At 32.7% G+C, this 12348-nt stretch overlaps 2 protein-coding genes across 4 annotated transcripts in view; both read right to left on the bottom strand.

The window, feature by feature from the left end:
* The window catches only part of LOC139484313 (uncharacterized), a 458860-nt gene that overhangs the window by 80728 nt on the left and 365784 nt on the right, over positions 1 to 12348 (bottom strand). The window lies entirely within an intron of this gene.
* LOC139484227 (uncharacterized) lies at positions 5384 to 11999 on the bottom strand. Of its 3 annotated transcripts, none has more exons than XM_071267980.1 (2): positions 11914 to 11999; positions 5384 to 7574 (listed from the first exon to the last, which is right to left on the bottom strand). In XM_071267980.1, exon 2 carries the CDS (start codon positions 7569 to 7571, stop codon positions 5931 to 5933), a length of 1641 nt encoding a protein of 546 aa, XP_071124081.1. In that variant the 5' UTR covers positions 7572 to 7574; positions 11914 to 11999; the 3' UTR covers positions 5384 to 5930. The 3 variants fall into 3 exon arrangements, with proteins under 3 accessions (XP_071124081.1, XP_071124065.1, XP_071124073.1); XM_071267964.1 differs by lacking the exon at positions 11914 to 11999 and adding an exon at positions 9733 to 9819; XM_071267972.1 differs by lacking the exon at positions 11914 to 11999 and adding an exon at positions 8045 to 8150.

Genomic DNA, 12348 nt, shown 5'->3' with positions numbered 1-12348 from the left:
ACACATAAATTACTTAACACTCTAGAAACTTGCACATTTCATTAAAATCTAGAAGGATTGTTATCTGCTTTTTCAAAATCCAAGATGGAGCCACCTTAATTTTTAACCGGATTTTCGACGAAAATGTCGGTTATTGATTTGAGGGTGTACGGCGGGCGGGCGGGCGGTCGGGCGGGCGACAGCCAAATGTTGACCGTGCATTTACTCATGAACCGTTCAACCAAAGCTTTTCAACTTTTAATACGTTGTAAATGATGACAAAATGGAGGTCAAGTTCAATAATTGCGATTTTCACTTTTCCTGTTCAGGAGTTATGGTTCTTGAAAGATTGAAAACTGGTGTTTCCAGTCATGTCGTTGCATTTACTCATGACCCATTCAACCAAAGCTGTTCAAATTTTAATATGTTGTTACTAATGACAAAATGGAGGTCAAATTTGATATTGACGATTTTCACTTCCACCGTGCATAAGTTATGGTTCTTGAAAGATTGAAAAATGGTCTTTCCAGTCATGTCCGTGCTTTTTAACTTCTAAAGCTTTTCAAATTTTAGTATGTTGTTACTGTAACTGATAAAAAAAAATGGAGGTCAAATTTGATATTGACGATTTTCGCTTTCACCGTTCAGGAGTTATCATCACTAATGGTTCTTGTGATATTGAAAATTGCCAGGACACCAATAAATGTTAATAAATCCGGTTTGCTGTCGCTCTGACAGCCTTTTGTTGGAAAGCGTAAAATGTAAAAAAATTTGGACCTCACTTCCGTATTTTTTTTTTTTTTTTTTTAATCTTCAAAGTGCAATTTTACAAATATTTTGCAACAACCAGAAATGAATGAAATGTCTATTATAAAGATTTGCCCTTTTCATTAGACATTTTTATCATAAATTTTCATAAGCCAAATATATGATCTTTATGGTTCAATAGACGAAACAATTATCAAAAATTCCCCTGTATAAATAGTAGTATCAAAATGACGATATAATATGGTCAGCGATACTTGAAACTTTAAGATGAAGAATAGTCCATTATAGAATTCGTAGGTGATTAGAATTGTATTTATGTTCGTCTACATATAAATATTTGAAATCCATCGTTACCCAGAATTTGGTTTTACGTTTTTCACTCTTTACTTAAACAGTCATACAGTAACATAGTTCCATGTTTTATGTTGTTAACCGAGCACAGAAATTTTGATACGACCTTGGTAAAGATATCAACTCTTTATATAAACTTATTCTAAAACGTTACCTTTTCAACCCTGTAACTAAATCTTTGAATAATGTATTTTATCGGTATAAATATTGATTTTGTTATCAGTGAATTAAAACCTTACTAAATATTACACGTATGTACCTCACGTGCACGGTACTACAATCTGGCGATACCTGAGTGTATTTTGGTATTACATATAATGTCGTATTTTCCTCTAACGTCTTTACGCTAAATTCATTGGAGGTTTTATGTGTACTGATTGATATTTTAGTCTTAGATACATGCTTTTTTATTAGTTCCTTTTTTCCATCAACTGGCTGTCAGTTACTGAACTACAAGTACTCTCAGATCTGTATCTGATATGTTGATGGGGATGAGGGATTGATATTTATCTTACCTCCTATACATTTCTAGGAATGTGATTGGTTAAAAGCGACCTCGTGGAAACCGTGTATATTTGATATTAGGTTAGTAGGGAGGCGGGGCTTATTTCATACACGGTTAGTAGTGGAGTTATGTCTCTATATTCCATATAAGGTAGTAGGGAGGCGGGGCTTATTTCATACACGGTTAGTTGTGGTGTAACGTCCCTTTAGATTAACAAAACAGTACTGAGAAAAAATCTTAAAAGTTTCAACAGACAAAGAAATTGATGATTAAGATTGAAATAAATTCATAAATTAAAACACATTTAAATCTAACAAGTTGTCATTGCTGACATCTGTTTTTGAAGAATCAATGGAGTAATTTCTTAATCGTGTCAATGCTAAATGTATTGAAGACTTGCTCATTTTGATAGATCAGTGGTCTAAATTTTACACGTTAAGATAGTCGGTAAGATAAATTCGTTACATAGTGTGCTAGTGAAGTAATTCGGTATATATGGGGTCAGTAAATTCAATTATATATGGAATTTACTGACCCCATATATACCGTATTAGGTCAGTAACACACTATGTAACTAATAATACCTTCCTATGTCCTGTCTGTGTCTGATGTGTTTCTATGTTTCGATTTGATGAGTTAATATAATTGAGAATGAACATGGAGAATGTGTCAAAGAGACAACAACCCGACAAAAGCCATTTTCAACTGACCCATTTCCAGTCTGTGTCTGATGTGTTTCTATGTTTCGATTTGATGAGTTAATATAATTGAGAATGAACATGGAGAATGTGTCAAAGAGACAACAACCCGACAAAAGCCATTTTCAACTGACCAATTTCCAGTCTGTGTCTGATGTGTTTCTATGTTTCGATTTGATGAGTTAATATAATTGAGAATGGAAATGAAGAATGTGTCAAAGAGACAACAACCCGACAAAAGCCTTTTTCAACTGACCCATGTCCTGTCTGTGTCTGATGTGTTTCTATGTTTCGATTTGATGAGTTAATATAATTGAGAATGGAAATGAAGAATGTGTCAAAGAGACAACAACCCGACAAAAGCCTTTTTTCAACTGACCCATTTCCAGTCTGTGTCTGATGTGTTTCTATGTTTCGATTTGATGAGTTAATATAATTGAGAATGGAAATGGAGAATGTGTCAAAGAGACAACCCGACAAAAGCCTTTTTCAACTGACACATGTCCTGTCTGTGTCTTATGTGTTTCTATGTTTCGATTTGATGAGTTAATATAATTGAGAATGGAAATGGAGAATGTGTCAAAGAGACAACCCGACAAAAGCCTTTTTCAACTGACCCATATCCTGTCTGTGTCTGATGTGTTTCTATGTTTCGATTTGATGAGTTAATATAATTAAGAATGGAAAGGGAGAATGTGTCAAAGAGACAATATCCCGACAAAAGCCTTTTTAAACAGATTTTTTATAGTTTGTTCTTATGGTTTACTGTTACACCACTGTCCTATAATAGGTTAGGAGGAGGGTTTAGCGCTCTTAAACATGTGTAACCTTTTCATTCTTTAAGTGCCTGTTCAAAGTCAAGTTCAGTAGTTTTCGTTGGTTCATGCTTTCTCGATTGAATTGGTTCATATTGTTCATGTCGGGGGCTTTTATAACAAGGTACTATCTTTTACAATTGTTCAAGATCGTAAAGTTTCCTATTATTGCTTAAATTCACTTTTTTTTTAAACTCTGGTGGATATTTGTCTCATTGGCAACCATACTACACATCCTTATCTTTATTATATAACTTCTGGTAGGTCATTAATCATAATCCATGCCGTAAAAGTAACATAATCGGGGATATTAAAACAATGAAAATTAAAGTAACACATGTAACATGAACTAGCGAAACAATCCAACGAAGTGTGAGATTGAGCTTTCTGTCACATTATGCCAGGAAGTAGCGAAATGTGCTATTGTGGTAGTCAAAATTCTGTAACTCTCATGAAAATGATCAAATGAAGATGCCGTTCTGTCGAATGATATAAGAAAAGATACTCCATTTTAAAATTGTCAGACCCATTACTCCGTCAAATAGTGGAATAAAACTTACGTTATATTATGGTCAAGAGAATATGAGTAGTCTTACAAGTATTCAAGCTTTCTGTAAAACGGTAATTGAGTGTGTATTGGTGAGTTTTATACGGAAGGACCTCGGTTGGCTTGAAACTATTAAAATAACACCCGAGGTGCAAGCGTGGCGGGAAACATGCACAAATGGTCATTTTGTAACACACTCTCCTGATTTTGATCGACCAAATCAAGAGTTTTGTATAGTACTGTTATGTACTATGGTGCATAGTATCTGTAACTGAACGAAGTCTTAACCATTAAAATTCCCGAATTAATATGATTAAAGAATATCTGGGTCATACGTCAATTAGAAATTAATCTGAAGAAACTAAAAAAAAAATCACTCAAAAGTCAACAACAGAGGTATAGGGGAGGATTCAGATCTCAAAAAACATGTTTAACCCGCCGCATTTTTGGGCTTGTCCCAAGTCAGGAGCTTCTGGCCTTCGGTAGTCTTGTACGAATTTTGATTCTAGTTCTTTTGTTTATTTCGGAGTTTAATATGACGTCAATTATCACTGAACTAGTTCATATTTTTGTTTAAGGACCAGTTGAAGCACGCCTCCGGGTGCGCGATTTTTTCGCTGTAGTGAAGACCTAAAGGTGGATTTGGCTGTTTTCTGTTCTTTGGTCGGGTTGTTGTAACTTTAACACATTCACCACCTCCATTCTCAATTTTGACATTTTAAAGCAAATATAAAGATAAATGAACATTTTAGCTTAACTTGAAGTTTAGATTAGATCATATAGTTATTTTTACAAGTTGAAATGAGACAACGCTTGATATAAACTCACAAATGAATAAAATAACAAATGTACAAGCATTCGACTGCATTTTTAATCGATAAGTTATTGATACAGGATATTATAACTAATTTTTAAAGCCTTTTCAGTCTCTTATAAAAAAAATTCTCCATTAGCCACTGGGGTAAAGCTGATGACCGTAACTCGATTCACAGTCATTCCAAGATGGCGGATGAAAAATTAGGTCATTATCTGTATTGTCTGTTAAAGTGTTTCTATATCATTTTCTTGGCAAAGCATATACCAATATGATGTAAATTTATAAAAAAAAATCACACTGAAATCACAAATTACTACAGAGAAATGTTCATGAAACAGGAAATTCCATTTGAAAAAATCGCTAAGATGACCGTAAAACACAATCGAGATGACCGTAACAGTATCAGTGAATACTCCAGTAAATGGTGGTTTGAGTAGTCATGATCACATACATTAAATCACAATTACGGTAAGCAGAACAACACAAACATTTTAAGGATACTATACTAGGGCCTTACTGTAAGGTTTGAATTCTTCCAGATTTGCGGCTAACCTTTTAAATTAGTATTTCGAATAGCAATCAAAGCACCGTTATTTAATATCGTACATTTTCCTACGTCATCCGAGGGTTTTTGTCCACTATCACTATGTGTCCACTCTAGATAAATATCTATGATTGATTTGAATTTCGTAAGCTTTCTATAAAGGACAGTTAAATTTTCCTTCAATACATGTATATTGAGAGAGAAAAATATATTCTAAAGATTCCTTAGTACATGCAATGTGATGCGACACCGGAGACTTCAAGCAGACTACAGCATCATGTACTTTTTATGTGCCTCACATTGCATTTATATCCGTATAAATATATATAAAATACTTTTTTTATTAGAACAAATTTCACATTATTCCCCTTTTTATTCAAATATAAAGAATTATAGTTTCATAGCTTTGTGTTAAAAAAAGTATAACAAATTTACAAAACCGAATTTCAGTTGAAACAAATATTCAACACAGACTGTAACGACGTAGATATTTAAAAACTAACAATTCAACCGAGATAACCAGCTGCAAAATAACTTACCACCTACCTGATTTTATTTAATAATTAACTTTAACAATCAATTCGTTATTTTGAATATCTACAATAGGGCCTATAAGTAATCAATTTACATATATAGAAATAACAATTTCTTCCTATAACGTATCTGCATTTTTCTTCCAATAAAACTGTACGTTTTTATCCAATTATCCATCCTCTGACAGCCCATACAAATTCTTGCTGTAGTATTCAATATACAAATGCGACTTGAACGAAGCAATTTTCCGAAAAAGATGTTGATCGCCTCTTAAATGATATTGTTTGAACAATTAAAAGCTTTCCTTCCGACACAAAATGTATCAGAACAAAGTTTAACTCTCATTCACAGAACAAATTCGCAGATGTTGTATTATTTCTGATTAAACACGGATATAGTATTGCCTCGTGAAAGAATCATTTTTGTAAATTGAATATTAAAGCAAATTCCAACACAGGGAAAGTATGTTTCATCCTTGATTATAATATCCATGAATGTTCCATCTGGTTTCATTCTATATACACCTTTCATGTGAACAGCAACATAAACATAACCATTGTTGTCAACTGCTAACTTCCACAGAATTGTGTTATCTAGACGTGGTGCGGAGTATGTATAAACTTCTGTACCATCGCTTCTTATACAACTCAGGATTTGTCTGTCGGTGTAATAGATGTTTTCAGATTTATCCAAAGTCATAAACCAAGGTGTCACTTTCTCATTTTTGGTTTTTATCGACCGAATAAATCTGCCCCTAAGATCCAGAACGTTGATGTTCCCTTTGCATCCAACATATATGTTTTCATTTGAAGCAGCAACTCCCCCCTTCTGACTTTCCTTTACTGATACGGTTTCAGAAATTTTCTTCCTATCAAAATCAACAAACTGTAAGACTTCTTCTTGTTTAGATGTCAGAACACCAAAGTTTTTTCCAGGGATTAGAGCAATATCCCAAGGTTGATGTTTGGTCTCAATTTGATACTTGAAATTATCATTTTTGTCATATACTAATATTCTACCACATTGCTCGTTGTCAACTAAGATGAGTTCGTTATTATCATTTTTTGTCATTCCGTAAATATGTGCGTACTTTATGTCTAAATCTCGTTTATATACAAATTGTGGCATACTCTGAGAATGAACAATTGGCATTTGAGATTGATATTTTTTCTTCTGAACAAATTTTATGGCGGAGGGTACTTCGCTAAGTTCTATTGACCCGATAGAATGTATAGATTCCTGTAACTTCTGCGGATTTAGATTTATTGTAAATCTGGTCGACTTTTCTGTGATACCAGTTACTCTTTTCTCCAGATCTGTGAGATCTTGTTTGTACGCATGAACAGCAATAAATGCTTGCTTTTCAGAACCATGTTTGTTCACAAGATCAAATATATCTTGTTTGTCTTTTGTACTCTTTTTGATATCTTCCGTTTCTTTTAGTGTTGTCTTTGCTTTTTGTATTATCTTGTCTTTTTTTAAATCTAAATCATGAAGAAGTGACTTTTCTAGAGCTTCAATATGCCCGATTGCTTCTTCTTTTACTATCCTAACAGCCGTTTTGACTGAATTAGTTTCCTTCACGATATTTTCAATAAAATCCTGTTCGTCTTTACCAATAGTATGTGTTGTTTCTAAAACATGGTCTACAAGTTCCGTCGCATCTATAAATGACTGAGATTGTTTCGCACCTTTACATGCTATATCAACTGACATTACTTTCTGACAAGAGCGATGGCTTTCTGCAAGACATTCTTTACAAGATAGAACATCATGGTCGATACAAAAATACTCAAATGGCAAGTTATCGTGTTTAAAACAGCATTGGTCTGCGATATTTGTTTGAATAGGCATTCGGTTGATATCAATGAGTTCATGATTTCGCGATATTTTCATGGACTGATGGTTTTCTGTGCAGTCTGAACATAAAGACTCTTCACAAATTACACACCAATGAATAGAAACGTTATTTCTGTTACGTACTTTGCATGGTTCACACTTAACTTTCTCCATTTTCTAAAACAGAAAACAAAATGAAATAAAGTGGATGTTATAATTGCCTTGTAAGTGCAGTGGATGAGAATATAATTTTTGAACTCACTTCCGTATACCCGAATGTGAGTTTCAAATCACAATTGAATACCGCTTCGAATTATTTATCATGTTTGGAATTGGTTCGCTGCAATGCAAAGCAATGGTGATCAGTAAATAGTAAACTGTATATTTAATTTACCTATTTTACAAACATTTCCGGATTTGATTACAAATAGATCTATCTTCAAAAGCAACAGTCCATTTCTAATTTATATAAATATAATAATCCCTTTAAATAAACAGGCCGCGCCTATAGTAGAAAGTTCCGCTGTTTCACATGTATCATCCAATATGCGAATCAAGATTCAGTCAGAGTTTCATAATATATAATAGGGCATAATCAATAAAATTACAGATCACATAATATATTTTTTTTTGTCTTAACAACATACCAATTTTATTCATCAAATATTGCTTGTTACAAAAACTATCAAGATTCCAAGCTTCTCTTGATGTACAGTACCATGTTACACTCCACTGACTACAAATAATATATTGGGTATCTGAAGATTTATTTTTTTTTGTGTAAAAAGCACACATCTTATACACGGGTGTCATTCGGTTTAACGAGAAAAATGATCGTGAAAGAATATCTAACGGTGGTCAAGTATTGCGAGACGATCGTGAAAGCTCTGGTACCGGATCGTGAAAGATATTTAATCGAGAAGTCATATGAAAGGTCTTTAAATAATCTAATTTAAATTACACAGACAAATTTACAACAAAATAAAACTGTCTGTCAAAATGATTCAACATTATGATCAGTATGTGATAAAATCCAGTTTTAAAAGTATATAGTTTTTACAAAACAACAAAAGGCAGATTGCTTCTCGACATTTCAATGACACAAAAAATGTAAACAAACATGATTTTTTCACAAATTCGAATAATATAAACTACTTCTATCCGAATATAGCATTCTATTTGAAAAAATCAAATGGTTCTCATAATTATTCTGTTTAAACATAATCTGAAACTTGGTAAAAAAAGAAATATTTACACAAAATTGAATTTTATGATCGTGAAAGATCAAGTTCCGCTTTTTTGAAGATCGTGAAAAGGATCGTGAAAGATCTGATGCTATAAAGACGTTCAAATTATTCTTCAATCATATGATAATTAACATTTGTTATAGGTATTGAGAAAAACTAGATAGGCCAAGATCCTCAATAAATTGAAGCATTTTATGTATATTACTATTATCCTGTAAGTTACTCCCTGCACTTGAAACTTTTGTTCAAACATAGACCTCGAAGAAGAGCCAAAAATGAATTGATACTCATAAAGACAACCCATATTATCGCTTGCTCAAGATATAAGCGGGGTAACAGGAGATTTTATTTGTACAAGTACAAATAATACAAAAAATTATTATTTGTGCATTTGTGAACAAGTTTTTTGTATAATAGTTGGCTGATTGTAGGATGAAGTTTTTATTGTCATGTGAAGTACTCACTTATCACGAGTTATAGGATAACTACATTTTGTATATTAGATCCTATAATCTACATGTCCGTCAGACAGGATTCACCTGACCTCGACTTTGCCGCGGCCCCCAGTCCCCACGCCAAACATTTTTCGCCTCGCTCCGTTCGGCGATATATTTTGCCTCACCATTTGAAGAGGCTAGTTACGGCCCTGGCGTCAGTGCATCGAAGAAGATTGTCAGGTGATAAAAAAAGAGAAATATCAACATGATCAACATGATCAAACAGGCGTTTGAAAATCGAAAATCAAAAGTCCTTTGAAATAAAAAAAAATATTGGAGTAATTAGTCTCTTGCAATTACTTAATATTAAATTCATAGTTTTTACGAGTATTTGTTGAAAATGGATGTAATGGTATATCACCTGTTGCGTGTCTAATAACAGAACCAACTTAGTATAAGGTTCAAAGTCTATTACATTTAAACCCAACCCATAGATATGTGTGTTTACTTGTCTGGTGAATGATAATTTATTCATCTATATAGATAGCGGCTTAGTTGATGAAAACGAATAATGTCACAAATAAAACTGACAATATATAATCATTATTGTGTGGTATGACATAGATATTTATTTAAAGTTATCAAACTTACCTAGTAAGCTTTATCAATTTTAAATATGGCTACCAGGAAGGAAAAAAACAACAAATCTATCACGGTCGATCATGTCTAAATATAGAAAGACATATATACTAAGTATTGCCAAGTTGTCGTTTGGTTCATGTTTCGATTATCGTATTAATCCGGTGAATTAAGCAAATTTTCTTTGTGTAATTGAATAAGCAGTCACATAAATGAAAATCATATAAAAAGTCTTCAAAAATATATCATTAAAATGGGATAAGTTCCTGTGTAACAATATTATTCACTTTTTCAACAACAAAAATATATGAGGGGGGCAAGGGGGTCCCAATAACAGCAAAACAGCAAATTGGTTTGGCTTATAACAGATAACAAGGAATTGGAAATGGACAAAAACAGATAACTGACAGTAAATGAAATGTTAAAATAAGTCGAGTCCTTGACAAATCCAGTATTTCTTATTACGGGTATAATCCTTTGTAATGAATTCCATTTTCTATGAACATGGTTTTTAGAATTATGTATCTACAGTGGAGATCACTTCTAACCTCTCATTAAATCTGTCAGGAGAACTGTTCTAGAACAGTACGTAGAACTGTCAGCCTGACACCTTTTAGTCAGTTCTACCTAGAACTGATTTGGACAGTTCTACCTAGAACTGATCCTGACAGTTCTACCCTAGAACTGATCCTGACAGTTCTAGCTAGAACTGACCAGATATTTGGTCAGTTCTACTTCTAGAACAGTTCTACGGTTAGAATTGATTTCTAATTCTACGGCTAGAATTGATTTTTATAAATTCTACGGCCAGAATTGATTTATAAATTCTACGGCTAAAATTGATTTTATAAATTCTACGGCCAGAATTGATTTTTATAAATTTTACGGCCAGAATTGATTTATAAATTCTACGGCTAAAATTGATTTATAAATCAATTCTACGTCTAGAGTTGATTTGTAAGTTTTAAGAACACTTTGCCTAATATACAGGGTTGGGTAAAAAAGCGATTTAAATTATTAAGAGTTTTGCTATTTTGCCGTTTTAATTTCAGATTTATAATCGGCAAGACTTAGGCAGCAACCATTTGATTTTCAGGGGGGGGGGGGGGGGAAGGGGGAGTAAAAAAAGTTTGTTTCCAGTTTTTGGCGAAAAAAAAAAATTTGTTTTGGACCCTGAGAAAAAAAAATTGTTTGTTTCATCCTCATATGTAATGCTAAAATTGAAAGAAAAAAATTGTTTTCGGTTTGTCGCTAAAAAAATAGATTGTTCTTCGCCGAAGTCGAAAAAAAAATTTGTACAGCCCCCTCCCCCCACCCCCCCAAAAAAAGAGAACATGTTCCACCTTTGAACACCTATGTCAACTGTTCTGAATGTTAACATCTGGTGTTCTGGATCTTAACATTTCTGGTTTTAAACATGTTCTGTGTGTTCAAAAAGTGTTACATGGCTGTTGAACGCGTCGACGTATTAAGATTTTGAACATTCGGACACGTTAAATTGTTGAACACTAATGTTAAGGTCTCTAACATCAAGTGTTCAAAAATGAAACACAAAGGCATTAAAAACTGAACACCACACATTCAATTGATGAACACTAGTGTAAACATTTGGAACACCATTACACATTCATAAAGTTTTACAAAAAAAAGCGTTCAAGCAGTGTTCTATTCATTAACACTTAGATTTACAGTGTATGTAGTGAACATTCACGAGTATAACGTATAAACTGATGTGATAAGTTAATGCCAAATTGGAAAAGTAAAAAGTCGAAAAATCATGTTTGTCATTGATTCTGACTTAAAAATCACTAATCGTTTACTATACTGAGCGTCAGTGCATCGAAAAATATTGTCAGGTCATAAAAAAAAAGAGAAATATCAACATAATCAACATGATCAAAATCAAAAGTCCTTTAATATTAAATTCATAGTTCTTACAAGTATATGTTGAAAATGGAATTAATGGTGTATCACCTGTTGGGTGTCAAATAACAGAACCAACTTAGTCTAAGGTTCAAAGTCTATTACATTTAAACCCAACCCATAGATATGTGTGTTTACTTGTATGGTGAATAATAATTTATTCATCTATATAGATAGATGTCACAAATAAAACTGACAATATATAATCATTATTGTGTGGTATGACATAGATATTTATTTCCCAGTGCATATTAAAATTATCAAACTTACCTAGTAATCTTTATCAATTTTAAATATGGCTACCAGGAAAGAAAAACAACAAACCTACCAGTTGTCATGTATGGTCGATCATTTCTAAATATAGAGGAACATATATTAAGTATTGCCAATTTGTCGTTCTTTATCATTCATTGATCCATGTTTCGTTAATCGTGTTAATCAGGTGAATTGAGCAAATTTTCTTATTGTAAGTGAATAAGCAGTCACGTAAATGAAAATCATATAAAAAGTCTTAAAAAATATATCATTGAAATGGGATACGTTTCTGTGTAACAACATGAACAATATTATTAACTTTTTCAACAACAAAAATATAACTAATATGAAAATTTGACAGATTTTGAAAAATCGTTAATATGTATTCCAAAAATGAAGAACATCGCTTATCAACATCCAAGTTATTTTAGAAGTTTGACAAAATGTGCA

This window comes from Mytilus edulis, chromosome 1 (assembly GCF_963676685.1).
Source record: "Mytilus edulis chromosome 1, xbMytEdul2.2, whole genome shotgun sequence".
In the NCBI taxonomy this organism is placed as follows: domain Eukaryota; kingdom Metazoa; phylum Mollusca; class Bivalvia; order Mytilida; family Mytilidae; genus Mytilus; species Mytilus edulis.
The sequence above is the reverse complement of the archived record's forward strand: the minus strand, read 5'-3'. Positions and strand labels throughout refer to the sequence as shown.